This window comes from Myodes glareolus, chromosome 25 (assembly GCF_982192425.1).
Source record: "Myodes glareolus chromosome 25, mMyoGla1.1, whole genome shotgun sequence".
Lineage (NCBI taxonomy): Eukaryota > Metazoa > Chordata > Mammalia > Rodentia > Cricetidae > Myodes > Myodes glareolus.
In genome coordinates, this window is record NC_142050.1 from 21411074 (window position 1) to 21438593 (window position 27520).

At 40.2% G+C, this 27520-nt stretch overlaps 2 protein-coding genes across 10 annotated transcripts in view; both read right to left on the reverse strand.

The window, feature by feature from the left end:
- Positions 1-27520, reverse strand: part of Cadps2 (calcium dependent secretion activator 2) — a 535973-nt gene that overhangs the window by 330610 nt on the left and 177843 nt on the right. The gene's annotated exons all lie outside the window — the stretch shown is intronic.
- Rnf133 (ring finger protein 133) lies at positions 25811-27264 on the reverse strand. Its single transcript, XM_048450984.3, has one exon. The coding sequence runs from the start codon at positions 27001-27003 to the stop codon at positions 25858-25860; it is 1146 nt and encodes a 381-aa protein (XP_048306941.2). The 5' UTR covers positions 27004-27264; the 3' UTR covers positions 25811-25857.

Sequence of the window (27520 nt, forward strand, 5' to 3'; positions counted from 1 at the left end):
GCCTCCCGTGGCTGGCATCCAGAGCTGGTTGGTGGGGAATGGCTAGAGGCTACATGGCCCAGGAGCCAAGGAACCTGTATGGGGGAGTCAAGAGCCTTTAGCAGAAGAGAAAATGTAGGAATTCTCCTAATTTTGTGTTTAAAAAGAAATCTGGAAAATGGAAATTGATACAAGATTTAAGAAAGGAAAACAGGAATAGTGAAAACAGCATGGTTCCACCTGCCTAAGCATCCAGCCAGCCAAGCCTGTGCTGCAGTTAAGTTTGCCATCCTCCGCTGGCCTCCAGTGGGACCCACCCAGGCCCGAGGCCTCCCAGTGCCAGTTCCCGGCAGAATGGCAGACCCGCAGAGAGCACAGCTCTAGGTCCCCCCATCCAGGAGTCTGTACAATTGCAAATGATACCTGTCACCCAGTGAGACTCCTGCAGCTTGGACGATAGCTTACAAACTTTGAATGACTTTCAGAAGTTATTAGGAGATATCCAATGGCTACACTCCTACTTAAAGCTGTCGACAGGAGACCTTGGGCCCCTCAATGAGATTCAACGGGGAATAGTGATCCCAGTCCCTGCAGACATATTATAGGCGCTGCCAGACAAGTAGACTACGCAGTGCAAAATCAGCAGGTACATTAGATTAATTGTGATCTTGGCAAGCATACATTTTACCAACAAAACTTACTTCTACAGAAATATCATGGCACAATGGTCCTCTTTTATGGCTACACCTTCCTGTTTTACCAGTCAAGATAATAAACCCCTATTATGCAGCAGTAGCTTTTTTAGTTCAAAAAAGTCAGATGGAATCTAGGTGATATTTTGGGAGGTAACCTAATGTGATCAATGTTCCTTATACTAAACAACAGGTTGATTTGTTATTTGAAAATAATAATTCTTGGGTAATTGCATTTGCTCATTTTTTTCATCCAAATTGATAATCAGTTTCCAGCTGATTGAGTGCTACAACTTGCACAACTACATTCCTTTATTTTTCCTAAAATTATAATTAAAGATCACTTAAAGGATGCCATGTTAATTTTTACAGATGGGTCTTTTAATGAAAGAGCAGCATATGTTGTTGAGGGTAAAAGATATATAGCGTAAACAGGTAAGGCCTCAGCTCAGATAGTTGAGCTGCGAGCTGTTGCTGTGATATTCCATCTTGTTGCAAATAATACATTTAATTTATATACTGACAGTCATTACATATTTAAAGCCCTTCAGGTAAAAGAAACTGGACCCTGCATTGGAATTAGTAATAGTCAAGTTAAAATACTGTTTCAGAAAATTCAAGATGCCATTCATCAAAGAGAATTGTCATGCTTCGTGAATCATATTAGAGCACATTCAAATCTTCCTGGCCCATTGGCTGAGTGTAATGCTTTAGCTGATAAATTTACTCTTCATCTCAACTTGAGCTTGCTCAGCGATCACATTCTTTACATTACCAAAATAAAAGTTTAAGACAACAATTTGGATTAACAAGAGAAATTGCTCATCAGATTGTTAAGCAATGTGACATATGCCCACAATATTTACCTGTATTTTATATGGGAATAAATTCTCAAGGCCTGCTTCCTAATCATTTATGGCAAATTAATACTAGTCATATTGCAGAATGTGATAAATTAAGATATATGCATGTGACAATCAATACATATTCAGGATTCTTAATGGCTACTGCACAAACTGGGCATGCCACTAAACATGTGATAACAGATTGCTTAATGTGTTTTTCATATATGGGAATTCCTAAAATTATAAAGATGAATAATGGCAGTCGTGTTCCCAATGGAATGTTGGTTATAAACCAGGCATTGTTTATAATCCTCAAGGACAAAGAATTGTGGATCGTGCCCATGGTTTCTGGAAAACAACTTCAAAAGAAAGGGGGGAATTATATCCCCAGTCACGTTCTTTTTATTCTAAATTTCTTGAATGTGGATGCCTGCGAGCAATCTGCTGCAGACAGATTTTGGTATGATGGCACTAGAGTGACCTTCACTAAAGCAAAATGGAAAGGCCCTTGCACTGGATTGTGGAAAGGACCTGAGCCTGTTTGAATATGGGGTCAAGGGAAGGCTTGTTTTTCACAGGAGGAGAATGAAGCTCGGAGGCTTCCTGAGCACTTGGTGGGCTGTCCAGAACAAAGCAGTACAGCCCAGATGGCAGAGTAGCTGCTGATGCCTTCCCAGAGGAGTTGGAGTGCAAGATTGCTGAACCTTGTTCCTGACCTGCTGATGACATCATGCTGCAGTCTGAGAAGGAAAGGAAACCGTGGTGATGGTTGGTGGTTCCCACTTTTCTGACAGACCTGCTACACAGATTTCCATACCTTAGTGAGCTCTATTTACTCTGGAGCCAGCCCAAGATCGCTGACTGAATGTTTGACTGTTTATCTACAAAATATCTTGGGACAAGAAGTTAACTTTGACAGTATGGGGTCCAATCTGTTAGAGAAACAGAGGATTTGAGAACTGGGAGCTCGGGAACTTCCCCTCTGGGTAAAGAGACTTGTTAAACACTATTATGGAGGCACTGTGTGACTGAAACCTTCTTCAGAAAATGACGAGGAATGGCAAGAAAGTTTTCCTGCTACTGAGAGACAGGGACAGTTCAAACTTATCTTTGGAAGTTAGAAGCAGCAATGCAACTGGACTATAGGAGAGGAAAAAGACTTATAGTTCATCCATTACAGAAATCTTTTCTTGTTTTTTGATCAGAATGAAGTTAAGAGAACTATAATTTGATAAATTGTGCATTTATTCTTAATTTTCATACAAGTAGTGATATGTTAATGTCTGTAACTACTGTGGCTCACTGTGAAGACATCAATTAGCAAAAGGTTAGATCTTATCTGAGAAAAACTTGACATGATGCCAATGAGTCTTTAGGTTTGCAATGTTTGATTAGACAAATTTGGGTTTTGATGCAGCTAAAAGTGCTAATGAGATGCTAGACCAACTTTAAAAGGCCATCCCAATTTGGTCATCCTCTGCTCCTTTATTAGGAGATTTTTATGGCCATAGCAGCATGCACATCGCAAAGCATTACCTACTTCCTTATTATTATTATTATCTAGTTATTTGTGAACTCTCTTGAGGGAATGTTGGCTCAGAAGTGCATGGCGTCTAGCTATGTGTTCTCCCTTAACCCTTTATACACAGATGCTGGTAGTCAATGAAGGATAAGATCTTTTTCCCTCCAGACAATCGAAGAAGGGATATGCATGATGGAATGTATGTATTGATAACAGGTTTAAGTCTGGAAGGTGGAAGCCAGACACTGTAATCTGTCCTGCAGCAGAAGCACAAGCTTTAACAAATAAATTAGAAGGGGGAGTAATATGTTGGGGTTCATGGATGTGGATTTGTTCCACCCTGACCAAAGGTCAGAGAGCTCAGGGCCTATTTTTGCTCTTTCAGAGTTATGATAGGAGATTTGACCCAGGGTTTGGATACCTACAGGATGCTTGGTCTAGGGTGTGGTTGCTGCAAGTCCTGCCTACATAACAGAATACTTAATTCAGAATATAGTTACTTAATGTTCCATGTATTGAAGAGATAATTACTTTGTTTGTTCCTTGTTTGTACCATGGTAAAGAAGTCTTCTTTTGTTTTGGATTGGGGTATATAAAGCATATGGAAAATAAACGTGGGTGAATTCATTATTCACTGGGTTGCCCTCCCAACTCTTCTATGAGTTTCTGTCTTTTTCTTTTGTGTCTGTTTTTTTCTGGCTAATAATTCTAACCCACACGCCCCTACCCTGGAATGTGCGAACCCATCGATGCTGAACCCTGCCAGATGGCCTTCAACGTGGTGCTCATGACATTTGATTCTTTCTCTGATTTCAACAGCTCCCCACGTTCTTAATAGGTGTCCCATAACTAGAAGAAATACATGTGATGAGAGAAGTATCTGTAGAATAGTTGTGAATTTCTACTAAAAATGGGTAAGAATATAGCACATCTACTATTCCTTCTTACCAGGTAACACAACTAAAAAGAAAAACAATAACAATTACAGAGAAATAAACTAATAAAATACATAGGGGGAGATGGGTAGCAACAATGTTTTGAAGAGATACAACAGATTCATTAAACAACTGTTTTGTCAATGATATGCCCATGAATCCAACAACTATTTTGTTACCAATACTTATCACATGATACTGCTATTTTTGTTTTCTTCTTCTATGACATAGATTTTTACAGAAGAGACTGAAAAAGTAATGCCACTACCATGCTGCTACTACTATGCTGATGGGATAAAAAATGTCAATTAAAAGTTATTTTGTTTGTTGGTGTGTGTCTGTGCATGTGTCAATGCATACATATAATGCGTGAGTTGTGAGCATCTATGCATATCTAGAGAACAGAAGAACATATCACATATCTTTATCACTCTTCACCTAGTCCTCTTTGTGCCAGGTCTTTTTGCACTTGTGGTTTGTTTTCTTAGGAGGAAAACCAGTCAGCTCCAGCTCTGAGGCCTGGTCTCTCCATGAACCTGTGCCTTTAACTTCTTTAGCTGGTCTGGAAGCTGGACAGCCTCAGTCATCCAGTCTCTGCTGCACCTGAGCATTTGAGTTAAAGGCATGTAGGGAATACCTGGCTTATTACATGGGTGTGGGGTCCTTATGACTGTGCTGCATGCAATCTTGACTGCTGAGCTCTATCTCCAGCTCCCCTAAGGGCAAGTTTGTTTCTAAGAACTGACTCAGAATGATTAAATACTCTTAAGTTAAGATTGCACCACCTGATTACCCCACTACAGCGGTATATGTGTAAACCAGTTACAAACATGTACCACAAATATCAGGTGACTCCCTTTCTGTGGGATGTCTTTCTGTGTACTGGGAATATGTGTTGTTCTCATTCATTGATAAATGAAGCTGATTTGTCTTATGGAAAGGCAGGATAGAGATGTATGGGAAATCCAAGCAAAGATATAGGAGAAGAAGTGTAGAGTTTGGGAGATGCCATTGAGCCACCCAAGAAACAACATGCCAGTGGACTGGTAAACACCACAGTCATGTGGTAATACTTAGATTAATAGAAATGAGTTAATTTAAATGTAAGGGGTAGCCAGTAGTAAGCCTGAGCCATCGTCTAAACATTTATAATTAATATAAAGCTTCTGATGGCTATTTTCAAAGTGGGTGCAGGACCGGGTAAGAAAAAACCCTCCATCTACATCATTTGTCCACTATCTGGCATGTGTGGCCTCTTGACTCCAAAATTTTCCAATTGCTTTTAGTTTTCTTTTGGGTCATTTGAAAAAGCTGCTTAGTTTTCTATCTCAGCCAATGACACTTAGATATTTTGGACCCTTGATTCAATGCTACATTAGTAACTTCTACCTGAGGCAATCCCATACATAATATATACAAAAAATGTATGCTATCTCTTTACAGCTATGAATCACTTATGATTAGAAAGTCTCTATATCTTACTTTTTGTTTGTTTGTTTGTTTCCAAGACAAACAAATTATATCTTGACAGGTATAAGAACAGTCGTGGCTTGTACCTATAATCCCAGGACATGAAAAACTGATGAAGCAGGATTCCAAGTTCAAGGCCAGTCATATAATTAATTTAAGGGTGCCCTTGGTTGTAAAGTAATACCTTTCTGTTTAAAAAGGAGTAAGACTAGTAGTGTTTTTTAATAATTCTAAATTAGGGAGAAAGGAATTAAGATATTTAATACTATGCTTTTTCTGAAAATGATTTACCTGAGAACTCATAGGGATGGAACTATTTCTCTTCTTTTTCTCATCTAATACTGATTTTCCCATGCAGCATTAGCGGTTAATAAAAAGAAATTTTATATTTTTACATTATACATAAAATCACATAACTATCTAACGATACCTATCAATTACATATAATAATTACATTGTGATTAAATACACTAAATTGTATACATATGTAAATAGAGTTTTGTTATAAATATTTCTTAAGTTGGAGATACAGAAGACAAAGAGTCAAAGGGGCACATCCAGGTGGCACTATTTCATATCATTTTAAGCAGTATCAATAGACTGAGGTGAGCCAGAGGTGGCACATCGGTTGAACAAGGGCTTGTTATTACTTGTAGTCAGGTAACACTTATGGATGGGTATTTATTAGATATTAGATACTCCAAGAGTGCCTTTTCAGAGCATCATCTACACTGGAAGATTCCCGGTATGTTCCAGAGTCTAGCATCTTCCTGTGGACTTTACCTCAGAACTCATAAGAAACAGCTCCCCTACAGCCACCACTGTGCCAATATAATAACTTCACTGTTACACCATGAAATATATGTATGCCTACTGAGATCTGAGGTTGGTAGAATGGGATTCTCTTTTAGATTTCTTCCTTCTATCCTCAGATGTTCTGCCTCCGATTTCTTTTATTTCCCTTATTGTGTTTTTTTTTGCCAATAGTAGTCATCCACTCTCATTTATGTATTGCCTCTTGCTTGTGTATTCCCTGTTCAATTATATGTAGCTTTTCAGCTGACTCAAGAAAAGGACTACCAGTACCTTATGTAATGTTGCTTCTCTAGAAAGTACCTAAAGTTGCATCTTTTAAAAACTATGCAACGTGTAGAAACCCTGACCAGCAAAAAAAAAAAAACATTTATATATAAATAGCTCAAGTCTCACTACAGGAAAAGTATTGATTTCTTATACTCTACAAGAGCAGTTATTTTGTTTCTTTACCCTACTATCTAACATACAATCAAGGTGTAGAGTCCCCTTAAGTGACCCCAGTTTTGAAGCAAAACCATGAATGAACATTGTTTCTAGATTGTTTTCCCCATAAAACCATAACCAAGGCTGTACTGACTTCCTCCAGCTTCATAATTGATACTTTCTAAATGATAACAAAATCCTAAAATTGGGTGAAGTGTTTGTGTTGTACAGATGAATCCATCAAAGACCAAGGCCTGACAAGCTCATGATCCCTGAGGGAAAAAGATCAACAATTAAAAAAAAATAGAGCAAGAACAATAATAGATGCTCATGTAAAAGGAGGGAAAGCAAAAGAAATGTGGGAAGTGTCGGTGAGACAGGGGAGAGCCCAGAACAGAGACAAGGACCTGTATCTTTAACAGCTTGTGAGCTGTGTAAAGACAAAAGGGAGAATAAACACAGGTTTTAAAAAGTAAATGAATGGGAACGAAAGAAATAGAGTATAAACATTAGAATCTTCAAAGGGAAATTTGAAAACTTTCCTATTATATACTGATATTAAATATGAGTGTTAGTAGTCAAAAAAATTGTAGCTAGGAAGGCCACTAGACATAAGATTGGAAAACGACATGGGTGCAGGAGAGAAGTCCAAATTCTAGCTGATGATGCTGTAATGGTTAACCTTGCTCACCCATTGGATTAGATGTGGAATCAACTAAGAGACTTGCCTCTGGATGGGTCTGGAGATTGTTGCCTAGAAACACGAAATGAGAGGGGAACATCCTACTGGGTGGGAAGCACGTCCCCAAGGAAGCATTCAACACATCAAGAGGTCAGAGGGAAAACCAGTACTGCCTTTTCCTGCAGGCCTTCACCCTTTCCTGGTGTTACTCTTAATGAATTTCACTGACATTCAAACCTACCTTCTTCAGCCTCCCAACAAAGGCTAGACCAGCAGCTCCCTGACAATGTCCCAGGCTTTCAGTGTGAAATTAGAAGTGCCGAGTGACCCGGGCTCATAGCCTGAGCAGCTACCAGGTTCTCAATCCCTCCAGGATATGGCCTGTCTGATTACCCATTCTACAGCATGTAGGTCAATCTATTAAATCCCCATTGTGAAACACATTCACTTTATCAGTTGTGTTCCTCAATGACAGTGGTTTTCAACCTTTCCAATGCTGCACACTTTAATACAGCTCCCAGTGTTGTGGTAACCCCCAATCATAATATTATTTTCATTGTTACTTCATAATTATAATTTGTCACTGTTATGAATTGTCATATAAATATATAATATACAAGATACCTGCTATGTGAGCCCCAAAGGTGTCCTGACCCACAGGTTGAGAAACACTGCTCTGACGAATCCTTCTAATCCAAGGGCCTATGATGGCTGGATGACCTAGTGTTAACACACTGAGAGGAATGTTTCAAACAGTGGTGCCGGCAACAAGGCTAGATGGAAAAGTACTGGAGCTGAGATAGAGACCTATGATCAAAAGGAGAAAACCGCCTGGTAGAACTAGTACAGCTACAGTAGGGCTGGGAGAAGGTGAGGCAGGAAGGAGCAAAGATAGAATGAGGAAGGGTTTTGATGAGCTGCAAGATACGGAAACTAATTCGGAAAATAAGATTTTCATTCTTTTTGTAACTATAATTAATAATAAAGGTGGGAAAGTGTATATATTTACACACATTTTTTAAACAAAGTAATGATGTTGTGAGTGTTAGAGATAATTAATTTAGTTTTGATAGTGGTCAGGGGAAAAAAAGCACAGTGAAGATAAAACGATAAAAGTACAGGGAAAAACAAAAGCCTAAAAATCTATATTTGAATGATTCTAAATTAAATGAAATGAAACCAACAAAAAAATGTATCCAGGAGCGGTGAGGAGAATCAGGGAAACAAAAAGCAAAATATATACATACTAGCTGCAAAGGCAGGAGATGCTTCCAAAGAAAGCACAAGAAAGAACCAGAGGCCTCTAGAACAAACAGATAAAATGAAAACAGATCTGTTTCCTGTTCTCATGTCACCTTGGGCAGAGGACATAAGATGAAGAGCCAGCTGCAAGAGGGAGCAAAGGAGACAAGGCACAATAAAGTTAAGATGGCAGGGAGGGAAGCCAAGAGAAGTCGGGCTGGGAAATCACACTGAAGCAGCAGGAATGGCGACTCAGTAGCACAGAGGACCCAGCAAAACCAACACCGGGCCACTTCTGAGACGAGACTGTCACAGGCTGTGGCACTCTTTCTTGCTCTTGGTCCTTAGCATGTGCCCTGCAGGAAGGAAACTGTGGTGGAACAAGGACCCAAGGTCCTCAGTCTAATAACCCTTAATGAACAGAAGTCTGTTCAGAACCACATCAGTGAACCGGGAAGCTAATGCTTCAGTCCCCATTGATTCTCAAGGTCCCCCTCAGTAATAGCTGACAACTTGACATTACCTTTGCAGAAACGTAAAGCACAAACACCCAGCTAGGCTGCCTCCTAGATTCTGAACTGAGAAAAGACGAGACAGTTACTTATAGTTTTTACGTAGGTATTTTTGAAACGACTTGTTAGAAAGGAAGATATACCTACTCATGCATCCACAATAGGTATCCTCCTACCTCACTTGGGTCTCACTATCATCATCTCTTAAGATGTTATGCCATGTTTGATTGATATTACGAGTACGCCTGATATTTTCTGAGAGGAAACAGAGGAGTGGATCTGGGAGAGAGGAGAGATCTAGGAGATTGACTTGGAGGGAAGGAGGGAGGGGAATCTGTAGTTGGGATGTAACAGATGAGGAAAGAAAAAGAAAGAATAAAAGAGCAAGCCCTGTCCTCGCTCTGTCTCCCATTCATCATACTTTACCTTCTTATACGGTTTTTCTCTTTGGCACAAATATCTCATTAGCACAAAATACTATTTGACATTTATTGACTATGTCTCCCCAAAGTAAAGTAGCTGCCAATGGGGTTGATTCCACTTTGTTTGCTGATGAGTCTAAAAGTCTAGAAAGAGACTGTCACTTATTAGGAGTCAAAGAAGGATTTGTTGAAAAAGTAATGACAGCCTAAAGAAGATGGACGCTTCAGTGATGAAGAAGACCAGATACAAATCTAGCTACAGGCATCCTAAGGTATGGAAGGCTGCAGGAGACACAGGGGTCACAAAAGTCTGTAACTGAAAGCAGAGGGAAAGCTATGATCAAAAGGCACAAGCTCCAGAATACAAGAGCTTTGTGGAGAACAGTTCTCTTGGTTCTGTGCACACAAGGAAGTACCTGCCACCCTAGCGGCACACATCCTTCTGAGGTATCACAGGTATCACGCAGATCAAAACCTGGTGGTTCTGTGGCACTCCACTTTGCTTCCAGCACCTTCACAAAGTGTGACCCACTTAACCTGGTCACATTTACTGTAAGCTACAGACGGCGACCTCTGACAGCACTGAGCCCTCTTCTTACAAGTTCTAACAGCATTTAGCTTCACAAGTCCCAAGTCAGCTTAAGACACTGCCCCACACTCGTTGTGCCTCCTGCCCTAGTGTAAGATAACAGTTTCTATCCATGAGACTTAGAAAACATTCCTGACTTTCCCATTTTCCTCGTGCGACTTGGGCTCATACACAGCTTGTCACTACACTCTACCCATCCTGCCCCGGGGGTCCTTCAATCCCTTGTCACCTCTTCATCTCCCTACAACAGTTTTTCATGTCTTTTCCTACCACTAAATTGTCAGCTGACTCTCCACTGGTTTCCCTGCCTTAGGAGATTCCTGGCAGAGAGCAAGCCCCATTGTTACTTTACCCAACATATTTTCTTCACTGACACAAAAAATAATATTAAAGCAACAACAACAGAAACCTCAGGTCATGCCAACTCAACAGTTTAAGGATAAAATTGGTACCAAGGTATCCATGGCCTTACCAAAAAAAATTTTTTTCTGTCTTCCTGGAGCTCACTCTCTGTGGATCTGTCTCAATGTTCTAGTTACCCTAGAACATCTAAAAGTTTTACACTGTCTATTTTATCACCATCTAATTATCCTCAGATCTTGGAGATTCCTCCCCAGGCACCCTAGCATGACCAGATCTTGGTTTATACATAAGCTTCCTTTTTCCTGTAAAGTACTTTTCACATCGCAACTATAATATTTAATTAATAATTAAATATTAACTAGTGGATTCATGTGGTTTAATCAATAAACCCCACAAAGTCAGAAACTGTTTCATCTCACTGTCAGTAACACCTAAGCATCAAGCCAAAGACACAGCAAGCACTTGTAAAATATCTATTGGATAAGCAAGTAAGCTTCAAGTAAGTTGCTTGCAAGAAAAACTGACTGGTGATCTAATTATTTTACTCATTCTGTTACATGGTCAAATATGTATAGAGTCATGAAAGAATACTGATTTAGTTTTGCATGCTTATATACAATGGGAATAACATGGCAGAAGGAAAGAATCATGAGAAAAGACATCACAAAAAATAAGAGAAGCCTAGTATTGAGAGGAGGAGCCACTGCTTGTGGTGCCAAGCCGAATGACAAGTGGAAGACAGATCAGATGCAACTCAATGTCACAGGCACCACAAAAACACTGGAAAGGGGAATTAAGTGAGACAACGAAAGAACTTTGAAATAAGGCAGATGTTAAAGTTGTGAACTCCAGTCATTTTCATAATTCATCCACTAACACATCAATGAGATTTTCTATACTATGTTAGAAGAAGAAAGTAGAAGTCACAAAACATAGCCATTTGAATGGGAGACAAGAAAACATTCCAGAGGAAGGGCAGCAAAATGAGTATGTGTAATGTGATTTCTAATTGGCCTTAATAAAAGACTGGAGTTAGATATTAGGAGGTGAAAGCAAAAGATCAGAAATGAAGCACAGCCAACCACTAGTTCTTACCTCTACGAAATCCTCAGACTGAACGGGATATCCTGTTTCTACAAGTTTTCATAGTGAATGCCGTGAGTTCTTGTCTCCTTCTGCCTCATATTCCTCTCTTCACCCAGCCATATCCCTGCCTGTTTCCACCTCCCTAGTGTTGGTCCTTTGTGATTCCCAAGTACTGGAATTAAATGTATGGGACCCCACTGCCCGGCTCTGTTTCTCTTTGAGACTGGATCAATCTCGTGTAGCCCAGTGTGGCCTTGAACTCACAAAATCCATCTGCCTCTGCCTCTCCAGTGCTTGGCAGGTGTGTGCCACCACTGCCTGGCCTCTATGGCTAATTAGTGGTTCGCTCCACACTCCGATCCTCATGCAAGCTTTATTTGTTACAGCACAAACAAAATATCACTATAATATTGTTCAAAGGGAGGAGTGAGATTCAAATTCTCTAGTAATTCCCATTGTTTGTTGTGTTTTACAGAAAGAGGAACACGTAATTTTTATAATCAGCTTTTCATACACGATAAGCCACACAGCTAAGAATCTGTGTGACATTGATATGTCAAGTCTCATTAAATATCACATATTTTAATCCAATGTCATTTCACCACAAGAGCTATTATTATAGGCAGGCAAACTATGGCTATAGTCAAGGCTGTAGCTGATCTCTAACCTTGGGGTTTCCAGAAAATAATACTCTGCTCTGCAACAGAAGATCATTTGTGAAATTCTGTCTGAGAAAGCTCAAAGGTACCCAGATGTACACTGCATGGGAACTAATCATATTTTAAAAATGCACTGATGGACAGGTATTGTCTCTCTAGAGATCTCTGACATGATTTCATTTAATTGGAATAATCACTCTTTGTTTTCTGTTGTAGAAGGGAGCTGCACATTGGTCCTGGCCACCCAGCCATGAAATAATCACACAGAAACTGTATTAATTAAATCACTGCGTGGCCCATTAGTTCTAGCCTCTTATTGGCTAACTCTTACATACTAATTTAACCCATTTCTATTAATCTGTGTATCGTCACGTGACAGTGGCTTACCAGCTAAAATTCCTACTCGCATCTGTCTCTAGTGGCTCCATGGCTTCTCTCTGACTTGGCCTTCTTCCTCCCAGCATTCAGCTTAGTCTTCCCGCCTACCTAAGTTCTACCCTATCAGGCAAAGACAATTTCTTAAATTAATGGTAATCATTTACACAGAGGGGACTCCCACATCAGCTTTCTGGATTAGAATTTTGTCTTTGAGGCTGAGTGGTGTAAACCACGAGGTGGCTAAACTAAGGACATAGCTCCTTTGTGAAAAAAGAACGAGAAATTTGGCCTATGGATTTAACGATAATTCTGTTTTACTTATTATTCTTACACACCTCCATTGTGTGTACCCCAAGATGTTCTGCTGGGTATTGAATAACACCTGTGGAATTATCAATCAGTGATCTTCATGTAAAAATTCCACATAATCAGTTCAGCACGGGTGTTATCAATCTACCACCAGAGAGCTTTTCCATATACTTTGCATGTTATTTTCCTCCACATTTTGGTGAAAACTTAATTTTACATGATCCTCTTGGAATGCCACTCTTCCCATTTATCTGCCTGGCTCACATACCAAAAAGATAATTGAAATCTTGACAAAGTCACAGGGAACTAATAACAAAATTGAATGTGATGAGTATAAGAAACAATATCTTCAAAGGCCAAGTCTGCCTAGCTGTCCAAATAAGACTTTAAATACCCTTTTCTATAGAAGCGCTTAATATGCACAGAGCTGCTGATCTGAACTGCACACTGCCTCTTTTATTCAAAAAGATTTCATAATGACTAGAAAAACATTATCTTCTTGCCAAATCATTGTGGCTATCTATGAGATGTTTCCTGGGAAGACTGCCAGCATGTCTTCAGGAAGGAGGATGTTGAGAAAGTACAAGAGTCCCACTTATAAGAGATGCCTCTTCTCCTCAATAATGCCAAAGAAAACATTGTCTCGTGAGTGTTGGAATTTGTAATGTCCTTGAAGAATTCAATTTAGAATGCTTTTTCCTTAAAAAACTATTTTTTCAAATGTCATCAATTTGTGAATGCTGAAACAATGGTGAATTGAGTATCGCTAAAAATTAAACAATTCCTATTCTTGTAGAATACAAATTATATTTGCATTGGGTCACTCTGAATAACCAAAGCCAGCCAGAGGTTTCTCTGTTAGCACTGTATGACTTCATTTTTTCCATTTACCAAGTTATCCTAACCTCCTCTTCCCAGTTCTCTCTTCATTGTCCTAAAGAAGGTATTTTCTGTTCTAAGCAAGGGAAGCACTTGTTTGGTCCTCAATATTCTCTGTATGTTCCTTCTCAAAAAATATGTATCAAAGGAAATCATGTTCTGGGTATGATCAATACTGCCATGACAATGACATGTATTTGCTTATCCTATGTATCCTATATATAGTTAGAAAAACAGGCACACAAGCTGATTTACCTTGATAAACACTGTGACAGTTGTCCCAAGGGAGTCTGTAGTCAAACCTCAATGCTAGCTTAGGGAGAAGACAGAGGCTTCTCTTCAGCAGTGAGAGTACTTTTTCATAAAAGTTGATTCTATTATTATGGCAGCTGTTAATGGTACACAAATAACTTTTTCCTTTAAACCCACTAGCAGTGAATGCTTGTTATAGTACCTAGTGGGGAGTAAATGCTATCTATAGTTATATAATATATATATATATACATACATATGTATATATATTCCCCTCTTTCTAATAAATAAATACATAAATATATATATAATTTCTCTCTGTTTATATATATTTCTGTCGTGTGTGTGTATGTGTGTGTGTGTGTGTGTGTGTGTGTGTGTGTGTGTGTGTAAAAGAGGAAGTCATTAGATATTAGCAGAGAATTTTACTGATCTGTGAATCCTAAAGGCCTGGAAACCACTGACCACCAATCTCATTCCTTATTAAAGATGAAGAAACTCTCTTAAAACTGACCACACATAATCTCCTGACTAAACAATGTTACTGTAAGTAAGTGATACATCTAGACATTTATTAGGGACCTAGAGAAGAGTTCATCTCAACGGAGCCTTTTCCCAGAACTAACCTAAATCTGACATAGCAAATCCACAGCCCTTGGAACAAAACTAAAGACAAAACTTGCCAAAAGCTTTTCAAGTTCTGCTAATAGTGACTGAGATGAGTCTCCACCCATACAAAGGAAGACACTACTTGAAAAATATAAAGATTAAAAAAATAAATTGAACACTCTCTGCTGTAGGAATTCCTACAGCTTTAAGTTACCCGATCACTTGGGTGTAGCCTCTTATACTATTTATGCCAAGGTAAAGCGAGCGTCCGGCCTCTTTTCCGGCTGTGGGATTCAGTTGCTGTTCTCCGTTCCAGCAGAGGTTATTGATTTGTGAGTCTACCCCTAAATAAGTAACCCTCTATTATTCTTAATTCCGAGCTAGTGTGGGATTTCTTTTAAGTGACCTTCTTCAACTGTCATCATGTTACAGATGCTAGGGAGTTGCTCTAAAGCTTTCTTATAGTATCAGCTGATACTAAGTCCTTCAGTTTGCCATTTTAGGTATTTTTCAACTTACTGATCAGCCTAAGTCTTGCTTGGGCTAATGACAAAGTTTCCTTGACCCACTAACTACTAAGCCTGAAACAAAGAAATATGACCATGGCCAGGCGGTGGTAGCACATACCTTTAATCCCAGCACTTGGGAGGCAGAGGCAGCAGATCTTTGTGAATTTGAGGCCAGCCTGGTCTATAGAGTTCCAGGACAGGCTCCAAAGCTACAGAGAAATCCTGTCTCAAATAACAATAACAAAAAAAAAGAAAAAAGAAAAAGGAAGGAAGGGAGGGAGGGAAAGACGGAGGGAGGGAGGGAGGAAGGAAGGAAGGAAGGAAAAATTATATTGCGGCACCTGTTAGATGCACAAACAAAAAAGAATAGGTCACTGGACACTACCTGGTTTTCCAATTCATGTGACAGCATACAAGAATGGGATCCTTAAAGGAGGAAAAGCCATGTGAACTCTGGAATGTGAGGAGCAATAGTCTGTATTTTCCCCATATTTAATCTAATGTCTCATGGCTTGACAGAAATATTGAGCCATCTGAGCTGGGCTAAATTCTTCTGCATACTCTATCAAGGAAAGACTTTCTTTTGTTGTCTTCATTGTAATGGTATGGATTATTTTAAAAATATTATTGTTTTATAAGTTTTAAATAAGTTCCTAAGTAATTTCTATTACACACAGTTAAATATGTCACCCCTTCTTCCATGTTAAACCTGCAGAGTGTTCCATATCCAACCGTGTCATTCTGTTCTCCTCATTCTCACTTGCAGTCTGAGCCACTCTACTTCTCCCACCATTTGGGAAGTAAAATCTTCCCAACTAGAAGACCTGAGATTTCAAGATGTGGCATGAACCATAAGGGAGTACAAAATCACTGTGGCTCTGCTTTCTCACTGCTGGAGTAGGGTGATTTAAATTCTTTTCAGAATTATTGTTTAATATTAGGTAAGATAAACAGATAAAAATAGTCGTCCCTGAGTATTCATAGAGCTCCTCCTGGGATCCATGAGCAATGCTCACATCTGCTGCACTACTTGAACACTTGAACATAACAAATACATATTCACTTCTATACTACAAATCCTAATACAATGTCCACACTATGTAAATAGCCACTGCTCCGTAGAAAGGGATATAGATAAAAACTCTTCATAGATTCAAAACAAGTGTGGTCCCCCATTTTCACACCAAGGTTGTTTGAATCCAGGTGTGCAAATGCACAGATGTGGAAGGACAACTCCTCAGTGGTGTAAGTTCTCATCTGTGGTGACACTCCAAACGTGATCTGTGGTCCATACAGTCACCTGGGCCTCCATAACTAGATAGTCTGAAAACTTTACAGGTGATACGGATCACCACGACAACCAAATTCCGCCAATATTTTATTATAAGAATGTTGAAATATATATATATACCCACAATCTAGATTCTGCAAGTCACATTTCACCCTGCTTATTGCGTTATCCAACATCATTAGCTAAACTTTTTAGTAGGGTAAGTCAAATACATGATCATTTATTATAATATATTCCATAATTAATTGGAAAGTCAATAAATATTGACCGTTTACCTGAGATTCAATGTCTCAAGAGATTCCCCTTTTGGAAGATTAGAAGACGATATTGTGGCAATGTTGACAGCAAAGCAGGAGACGACAGTGTATAAGTCAAATCATTGCATTTCCACACCACTACCAGGACACGGGAAAGCATGTTACTACTCTCTCAGGTCCAAGGGTTTTTAAAGAATGAATTGTGAAGGTGGCAAGTTATTTACACTTCATAACCTAAGGATCTGTAGCTGAGGAATGAAGACCCAAAGTTCAAAATGAAAAAGGCTGGTAAAGTAAATTGATCTTAAAGGAAAACAGTCTGTTAAGTTCAAGAGAAATGAACTCTAGACTCACTGAATAAAGTTCCAGAGTATGTTGCGCCTTTCAATCAATATTTGTTGAATGGCTTTTCAGGCTTAAATCTTGTAGTTATTTGTTTTTCCACCAGATGGCAACTATGTATGAAAAACAATATTTTTGTTTTTTAATCCTAGAATCTGATTCTCAAAATTGTGAAGGACTTGGAAGTTGTATATTCAATCACCTTTATAAAATTGTATTTCCTTCTCCATGCCTCCACACACCTCCACCACCATCAGCACACAACCACCCTCCCCCACCACTATCCCACCCCATGCCCACATACATCACCACCACACCACCCCCAACCACCCCACTCCACCACCACCCCACCACTCAATCACCAAAACCACCACCACCATGGTGTTAATTTTGAAACATTTATCAGGCTCCTTAGAGAAAGTCAGACTGTGCATGGTGAATAACCAGTGGTCAGGATTAACTTTTCAAACCTGTTTCCAGGTGGCAACACTCTCCCCATAGTCAATATTTTCCCAACTAGTTCTTGCCTCCAGAGTAACAAAGAAACTGTACATTTGTCCCATGGCCATGCTACAAGTAGTTAGTGGCAATTAACACACTCCTCTGGCTTTCAGGCTAAACATGCTTCAGGTGTTTCTGAGGGGACAAGAACATCTCCTCACCCTTCTGGCTCACTTCACGGCACACAGCTGGTTTTGTGTGAATCAGATCATTTCTTTCAGGTCTGTTCTAGTTTGCTTTCTGCTGCTATGGTAATCACCATGACTGAAAGCAATTTAGGGAGGTATGGGTTTATTTGGCTTAGATTTCTAGGTCACAACCCATCACTGAAGAAAGTTATGGCAGGGACTCAAGGAGGAACAGACACATGAATTACGGATCAAGACTATTTATTGGCTTGTTCCCACGGCTCAGGCTCAGCCAGCTTTGTCCCATCCAAGCGCTAAGCAGACCAAACCTGCTCAGCTACCAAGATCAGACGAGATCAGAATACTATGGGTACAGATTCTGCCATTAGCATTCTTAAAAAATCCAAGACCATCAGTCCATTTTGTCACCCACACTGGGCAAGGTAGGTCATGCCATACCAATAAAAAAGTCAAGAAAATGGGGCTGGAGAGTTGGCTCAGCAGTTAAGAGCACTGACTATTCTTACAGAGGACCTGAAGTTTAATTTCTGGCATCTACATGGCAGCTTACAACCTGACTGCTGGACTGGCAGCAGAGAACTCTCAATGAACCAGTATTGGCTGAATGGACCCATGAGCCACCAACAACAGAGGGAAAATCTCACAATCAAGGGAAGAGTAGTGATTAATTCCTACTAGAGAAACAGTGCTGTTACTCATGCAGGAGAAGACACCACACACCTTCATCAGGTGATTTACACTCCCAATGGTTCATTTTGCACTTATTTGAACTGAACACCAGTCAGTATGTATGAAGCTAGGACCAGGGGAAAGTTTGCATGATTCCCTTCTGAATGTCATCTTCGGGCCACTGTTTAAGTATTCAAGTATCTGTACAAGAGAGGGTTCAGTTGCTTTAACATTCATGCAATCATGGAAAGGTTCATTTCAGCTCACAGTTTCTTAAGTCTCAGTCTATGGTCTCTTGACTGTTGTGCTTTGAGCCTGTAGCAGAGCGAGAGAGAGAGGAGTGGGAGAAGGAGGGAGAGGGTGGGGGTGAAGGAGAGGGGGAGGAAAAGGCTAGAGTCCCAGGATTCCCTCCATGGACATACCTACCTGGCCCCTCTGGCCTCTCCTTAAGAGTCCTGAAAGTGACAGCACCCTCCAACAATGTCATCAACTGGGGACAACACCTACACATGAGTCTTTAGTGAGACATTTAAGATCCAAACCATGAACCTTTTGGTTTTGTTTGTTTTTTGAGAAACTGTTTCTTTTTGTAGCCCTAGTTGTCCTAGAACTTGCTCTGTAGACCAGGCTGACCCCAAACTTAGAGATCTGCCTGGCTCTCCTCCCCCAAGTGCTGGGATTAGAGGCGTGCACACCGCACCTGGCTCCAAAGCATAACATATTAAGAACCCAGTACAAAGGAACTGGAAAGCATCCTCTTCTTTGGGTGGCTGCAGAATTGAGTGTAATGCTCCATTTGTTGTTGCGTTATTTTCTACCATTCTGATTTGGAAATTTCAATCTGTCTAAAATCCATTAATTTTCCTCACAACTTCCTCAGCAGATGTGAGAGTGGCGGTGAATAAAGGAAGCAGCAATGTGAGCTGGAAGAAGCATTAATATGCATAAATCAGACCAATTGCATACTTGAAATGTGCTGAAAGTTATCTCAGAACTTACGGCACTGATAGCAACTGCTTTAATATTCATAATTGCTTTCACTTAATATTAGTTCTGATTACAAGTGTATGATGAGTTCTAGCTAAAAGGAACAGGTCCTTTGATTAGATGAGATTCTTAAACTCGAACGTGCATCAGAGCCAGTGGAGGACTCCCTGAAAACATCCAATGGATCCCCAAGATTTCGGACTGCATTTACCTAAGTGAAACCGAAGATGGCGGCGGGGGGGGGCGGGGAGTGGGGTGCAGGTGATGTTGATTGCTGTTGCCCCAGTGAGACTCACCATGGCTCTGAGGTCTTCACTGGGGACAGAAAATAAATTCAGGTGACTTCATAGAGATGACACATATTCTTTTAGAAAAGAAGATCTGTGTTTTATGCCTGAACTTAAAACAGCCAATATCAAACAGCAAGGGAATTATGAAAATTGCTAGTCTTTCGAGCTTCATTGAGAAAGGCACCTCATATCAAAAGCCTCTGAGTAAATAAGTGCTTTGCACAGAAGAGCTGCCAGCTCCTCGGTCAGTCCCGCCAATGTCTTTAGCTGGGGTTTCTCTTACATGGTTCTATCCTTTCAGTTTTCAAAACTGCACTCATTCTAATAGTTTCTCCTTTGCTTAAAAGCTGAAGTGTCAAGCTAATTGCTGGGTACCGGTTAAAACAATGAGCTATGGAATTATTCTAAATACAAATAGAGGGCTACCATGAAACTGGCAGCATCATTTGGGTGCTTTTGACATCCTGATCATGAGAACAGAGACACGAGCAGACTGTCACACGGGACTGCGGTGCAGCTGCTCAGGGTGGATCCGCTTCAAGACCTTCCCACGTTACATGGATAGAACACCTGTCTAACATGCATCAAGGTCTAGGTTCGATCCCTAGAAATATGAAAATTAAAGAAAGAAAAGAATAGGGTACTTAGTGTTGAAGCCAATCGTGCAGTTTTTGTGACAACGACATGAGTTCCTACCTAAGAAATGCACAATGAATTCACTGTACCCTGCAACACTGGAGCTCTAGCTATTCCTCCACCAGCCCTAGATTACTTGCCAGTGGCATCCAGGCTACAACAGAGGTTTGAAGCGTTGGAAGTCAGGGACCATAACAAACAGGAATACTATGTGGAAAGGCAGCCAAAATAATATAAAACAGGAAAATCATCACAATATAAGTAAAATTTGAGTGAAAATTTGTGAGTTAATCACAACTTACTACTTGCCATGTATCATTCTTTGGCTGTTTAATTTTAATTAAAGTGAATTTAATGGGGCTAGAACTACATTTCCAGCTCTTTATTATCACTTAGAAGTTCTATTGCTTCCTCGATTTGGCATTCTCTGAGTTTCAATACATATTTTTTTTAACCACACGTTGCGTCATCTGTTAGTTTCCATTTTGCTGAATGTTACCGTTATAACCCAGAGGCACACACCAGAAGAGGGACATCATCCCTGACTCTTCACCTTTCCTCAACTACTCCTGACCCATCTCCACCTCTTCTATTTGAGTGGTGTATTGTTACATGGAAAATGAAGAAAGCTTTTAAATCAGTGTTGCCTTGGTCATCAAAAAGGAATATGGAAAAATTTGTACCAGCAAATAAGAGCATGGTATCTTGAAGGTAACTCACTCATTTGCCTATTATTGTGTTGGCGCACACTTGAATACCATTGCTTATGCCAATAACCAACAGCATTTTGAATGTCCTGTCTTATCAAGTCCTCAGTCAAAACTGTATTGGCCACTTGAACTTCTTTATGAAACAATTGTTCCTACTGCTCCCTCCTGCAGAACGATGTTATCACATTTTCAGTGTGTGTGCACGCACAAACCACCACAGTGTTTGTGTGCACACAAACCATCGCAGTGTGTGTGTGTGTATGCATGACAGGAGAGGAGAGGAGAGGAGAGAGGAGAGGAGAGGAGAAGGGAAGGGAGGAGAGAGGAGGGAAGGGGAGGGGGGGGAGAGAGAGAGAGAGAGAGAGAGAGAGAGAGAGAGAGAGAGAGAGAGAGAGAGAGAGAGAGAGAATGTGTAAGCTATAGGCTACCTTTGTAGAGTGGGTTCTCTCCTTCCACTGGGGTCCCAGGGAACAAACTCAGAGTGTCAAGCTTGATGGTATGAGCCTTTAACTACTGAATCATCTTGCTGGTGCTGAGAATTGCTTTTCTAAACCCAAAGGTATTTATGCTTCAAATATTTTCACAAGGCATTTTTCGTTTCTCCAGGTGAAACCCATCTCTAATTTTCAGAAGCCTATTTTAACTCATTTCAGTGAAACTTAAGTCTTTCTAAATTGATACTTTGATTTCTACATAAATATATTTCATAAATTGAAATCAAGTAATCTCGAAGGAAATTAAATATCTGAAGCTCTTTGTCATAGCCCTATGCCTAGTTCCCAATCTAGAGTGCAGCTTAATTCCCCTGAACCACTTTGTAGAGACTGGAGCTGCGTCTAAGTCTAGAGATGTTTAAGTAGGAGCATTGAGCCTTTGAACGCTTCACCAGGTTATTCGGATAATGAGCCTAGGTTTAGAAATACTGCACTGCAGAAAATGGAGAGGGGGATTAAATGGTTATGAATTTTTAAGAGGAGCAAAGATGTTGTGAAAAATAGATAATAAAGATCCACTACAACTCAAATAATAAGTGACTGCTGTGGAACAGAAGTATTAAAAGCAGGTACTTTCATTAAGAGTAAATGATACTATGAAAACGGGTAAGGGGAAGCAAGACATGGTACCTGGATGGTAAAACAACTTGAAATCCGAGTCTGTATCGTGCTGAAAAAAAAAAAAAACAGGAGAAAGGGAAGCACTGGCGGCTGAGAGAAACCGTCGTTACAATGAGTGTCAGAAACAAGGCTGACGGAAAGGTGGGGATGGGGCCAAACAGATTTCAAGTGGAAATTCTGTGACCGGTGCTCTAACTTGGCAAGCTTTCAAAGACAACAGAACTCGATATGTGGCAAAAACAATGTTAATGGGAGCTGGCAAGATGAACCAGTCAGTAAAGCAATTGTCATACCAACATGAGGACCTATGTTCGACCCTAGCACCTGGGGAAAAAAAAAAGCAAAAAACTGAACCATCGTCTACCCTTCTAATTCCAGCTGGGGAGGAAGAGACAGCAGAATCTTTGGAGCTTGATGGATGACCAGTCAAGCCAAATCAATGACCTCCTAGGTTCAGTGAGAGACCTTGTCTCACAAAGTAAAGGGGAAAGCGATTGAGAAAGGCACCTGACATTAACTTCTGGCTTCTCCATGCAGGTGCACATATATGTAGCCACCTATCCCCAAGCACCCCTCCCCCCACCTCACACAGAGCAGACAATTGCTGAAATAGAGATGAAATAACAAAAGCAGGTAAGTTATTAAATCTGTGATCGACATGACGCACCTAAGCTGATCAGGCAGGCATACAGTGACCTGGGGAGAGAGGTGTAATAAGTTGGTTAGAACTATGCAAATGACATGTCTATGAAGACATATTGGAGCAACAGTTTCAACAATTTTGGGTTGAAAGATCATATAACACCCACCCACCCCCAAATAAACCCATCTTTTGCTGAAAGCCAGGTATGTCTTAAGATATTCCTATGATAGCAATGCAATAATTTCTAAACAGCTAAAACCTAAACACTGTAAATCACAGCAATTACAAAAGAAACAAAAGCATTTTTAAAATTTCAGGTGGCGCTTATTGGTGAACAATGAATTAGAAGACTGAAATCTCTATTATAATGATTGCTACTCAGACACAACATGGGACGACATCCCCTTTGCCTCTCACAGTTCCCCAGACTTTGATGGCCCTCTTCTTGGTTCCTGTCTGTTGTTTCAATAACCAGATGTCTGGAAAGAGGCCACGTGAAGTACACAGTGTGCTCATCAGGCCAGCCAGGTCCCTGGCTCACTAGACCTTATGAAAGGCTCACACTACTTCAAAGTCATTGACCAGCATTTCTTTCTAGGATCATTACAACCATTCTACAGTAAGACACAAAGATGTTACCATTGCAGCTTATGTTTAATGAGTGCTATTCAGTAATGCAATCACAGGAAAAACTTGTCCCTCTAATGACGAGAAAAGAGATTTTATTTTCATTAAAAAACAATCAACACCCTACCCATCATGGGACATGGGGACAGGAAACCACACACTGACCACTGAAGAACACTAAAACCTATAAAAAAGAGAAGAGTATCAAAAGGATATTCATAATGTTGGCATTGTGCCAAAATACTATACCTTTCAGTTCCAAATCATCAAGCAAAATATATTTGCGTTACTGGATCCAATACAAAATTCCATCGCCTATAGTGCAGGTAAAAATTCAACTACAACAAATACTTAATATCATATAAATATCTAATAGAGTGGCACTAATTTCAGGTCTAGGTTACTAAGCCCACAAATAAAATAAGCCTGGAATAAAAGTGCTTTATTGATTTATTTATAGGAACTCACTAGAAGGGCAGGGCCAAAGCTGCTGTTTTGTTTTGACTTAGAAAGCCGCTCTACAGAGCACCTGGTATCATTGTCAGGAACACAGAGGCACTCAGTGCCCCCAGGTCCCAAGTTCACAGACCTGACCCTCCTTTCCTGTCTCATGTATTGTTAAATGTTCACTGTGCATACTAGCAAAAGACACTTTTTATGAAAGTATAAATGCCAGGTACCAAGCAGAGCAGGAAATGCCATAGTACCAGACATTTTGTACATTTTACGTTTTTTTCTTTTCTTTTTTCTTTCTTTTTTTTTTTGTGGTAGTGTTTGTGGTGATGGAAATGGAATCCAAGGCCTTCAAGGCCCTGTACAAATATTCTGCAATGTACCAAACCCAACATTTCCACAGCTTCACTGAAAACCACTGGAGCTAACCCATCAGCCCCAGGTCCCAGTGGCCAACATATAGTCTACAGATGGCGGCTCATCTATTCCTCATCCAGTGATCCAAGAAGAGTTCCTGTAGAGCCCTCTGGGTCCGTTTCTCTCATATGACACCAAGTACTACAAGGAACAACTTTACTGTCCTAGGAAAAACCTGGAGACACTGAAAATTCAGTTCTTGCTAAATTCGCCAGTAAGCCTGTATTATATGTGAACAGTTGTCAAACTTTCCCAGGGTCAGGAACACAAAGGCCTGTATGGAACAGGAAGATGTGGCCTCCTGGCATCTGTCCAAGCTCTGATGTATCTTGGCTCTCCTGGCCCGGTAGGAATGCCCTTCCCCTTTAATACTTTCCACTGGGTTGTGTCTGCATTCAAGCACCGCCCTTCTGCATGGAACAACTCACAAAATTCATACCCACTAGTCCTACCCAATAATTCAAACTCCAGCATTGGCCTCATACAGTTCAAAGGCTCATCGAAATTATGCTAACCTACTCTGGGAGTCAATATAAATTGTAATAAATTCTACACTAAAATCAAAATTTGCTATTTTTGTCAATGTGATCTTGGAAGTAAAATTTCAGAATCAGTTTTCCATTATTTCTTACAATGGGAATAAATAGCTTAGTTTATCAGATTAAAATGTAACATATTATGAAAAAAAATACCTATAGTTTCATCTGCCTAAACTTACTTATCAAAAAACTCAGGAGTGTCACACACTGTGCAGGACCACATACAGAGAGCACACCTGACAGCAACCCGCCATGTCAGAACTGTCACCCCACAGGGTGCTACTTCCTCCAAAATAAGCTGGCATGGTTTAAACATTTTTCTTGAGCACAAAAATGAATAAAAAAAAAACTAATTGGAGTTTAGATTGAATCTCCTGGAAATTAAATATAACAGGACAAAAGAACACAGAAATTATATATTCAACAAATTGTGATGAGATACTACCTTTAAGTAATATTGGCCACTGGTATATTTACTTTTCATAGACTTTTAGTACTTTACTTCTGAAGTTTTTTGTTATGCAGACACCTGCTATATAAAACTTACTGTTAAAAGAGAATTCTCAATCAAGAATAAATAAAAAATTCTATATAACAAATTTTCATTTGAAAGAATTAAAAAACACTGCAACATAATGATTTCAAATTATTATAGTATAATTAATTTTTACTATTGCTAAAACACAAAAGTTAACTGATGATTTCTTAGAAGAAAATGCAAAAATATATTAACAATTTTCTTACCAAAATTAAGCCATGTATAAACGCATAAATATAATTTAGGGGGGAAGTTTGACCCTGGTTTTAACACAGGTTAATTAGAAATAAACACAGGGACACTCACAAGAATAACACATTCACAAAAAGTTAAAGTTAGCAGAGGTAAAACGCCATAAAATCCTGTCAGGTTTTCTTTCCCCTGTATTTGAGGCTTGACAGTGAATTTGGGAAATTAGCAGACAGCAAATGACACACACACACACACAAAAAAGCACACTTCAGACAAACTGCTTGTCGGTGTGAGGACCTGATTTGACAAACAGGTTTAATCCACTTGCTCAAAGGTCAAGCTGTCCAAGTGAAGGATGACCAGTTTCCTCTGCTGCAGGAGGCTGGCTGCCAGAGTTTGGAGAAGTTGGGTGTTCCTGTACATGGGTCACTTTTCCTGAAGTTCTTGCAGGTGGAAGTTCATTATTTGCCTCTTCTTCCACAGGTAAAAAGGTTCCAGGCAGTTCATTGGCCATCAGAACTTGCAGAGAATCTGTTCCCTCCTCAATGTCGATTTGAATCCCCAGAGCTTTGAGAATATCACATTTGCACATGGGGCATGTGCCGTGGGCTAGAATCCAGGGGTCGATGCAGTTCTTGTGGAAAAAATGGTTACAAGTGAGAATACGAACCGTATCGTTAGGCTTATAGGGCTCAAAGCAGATGACACAGCTGTCCGCGTTTGGATGGACTTCCTCATCGCCCTCTTTTAACACTCGAACTTGCAGCTGGCCAAAAGCTTTCTTGAGTTCTCTTGTTAACCGCTTCCATCTCCTGTCCTCGATCCTTGCAACCCAAAGTCTCCGAATATGATAAAAGGTGAAATATGCCAGAGTAGCAGTTGTGACGATCATAAAAGAGACAAAATAGTGATTGAGCCAGATGATATGTTTCCTCCCCACCTCGACCATGACTGTGATGTGAACTCCCTTCCGGAGCAAATTCAAAATTTCCACGCCTTTCAGGTTACCAATCATAACCACAACGGTGTTATCAAACGCCTGGTGAGACATGGGGAAAACCTGGTTGCCAGTCCCTGGAAAGTTATAGATGATCACTCCCCTGGCTCCGTTCTCAGACGCCACCTTAATTTTCTGCGTGAAAGTACAGCCTCCTCGTTCAATGAGTGCGAGCCACGGCTCATTGTTCCGCGGCCGGTTGAAACTGGTATTGGGATCACAAGCATTTTGAGTTTTTCCCTCGGGTGGCACCACCACTCCTGCTACTCTCCTCAAGCTGGAACTTCTGCCGAAGACCCCAGTCTCCCCCAGCTCTGACAGCATACGGTTCCCCACATGGAATGAGATGTTCATGTAAGCGGTCCAAACCGCACTTGCTGCGCAACAGTTCTGACTCAGGAGCCAAATGAAGCCGAATTTCAGAAGCCAGAAGGAGGCAGCGCTGTGTGGCCAAGTGCCAGTGTAAAGGAGAGTCATCTCTGCCTTTCGCGAATGACTGTGAGAGACCACCCAAACAGAGGGTGTGGCTTCCACATCTGCTGACAATCAATTCCAAACGAGGAAGGAAAAAGTATCTTCTGGGTGAAAACAAGATCCGCTGTCTCCCAACATGGTTCAGAAAGAGATTTCCAAAGATGTCTTGAGTTTCAGATGTTTGATTGGAGAGAAAAACTTTAGATAGTAAAGAAATCCCTGCCTCACTACTGTAACTTTGGAAACTGCATACTGCGGTTGCATGAGGTGATTGTGACATAAAAGACCAAGCAGCCAATTAGGGAAGAGCTCAGAGCACACTGTAAATGTATTGGCTTAGATGTTTCCAATGTGGCCATAGGTAGTTTGGGTATGCCTATAAGACGATTTCAATCATTGAGCCATTTAAAATGGTAACAGGTAGCACATTAAATTCTTTTTAAAAAAAATCTCTGCAACTGACTCTTTTTAAAAACTCAATACATATTTAAGAATACTGTACAACTATCACATTTCCTAA

What these genes read in the sequence shown, in the direction of transcription:
- Rnf133 (XM_048450984.3), bottom strand. Translation starts at nt 27,003, where the DNA reads ATGACTCTCCTTTACACTGGCACTTGGCCACACAGCGCTGCCTCCTTC.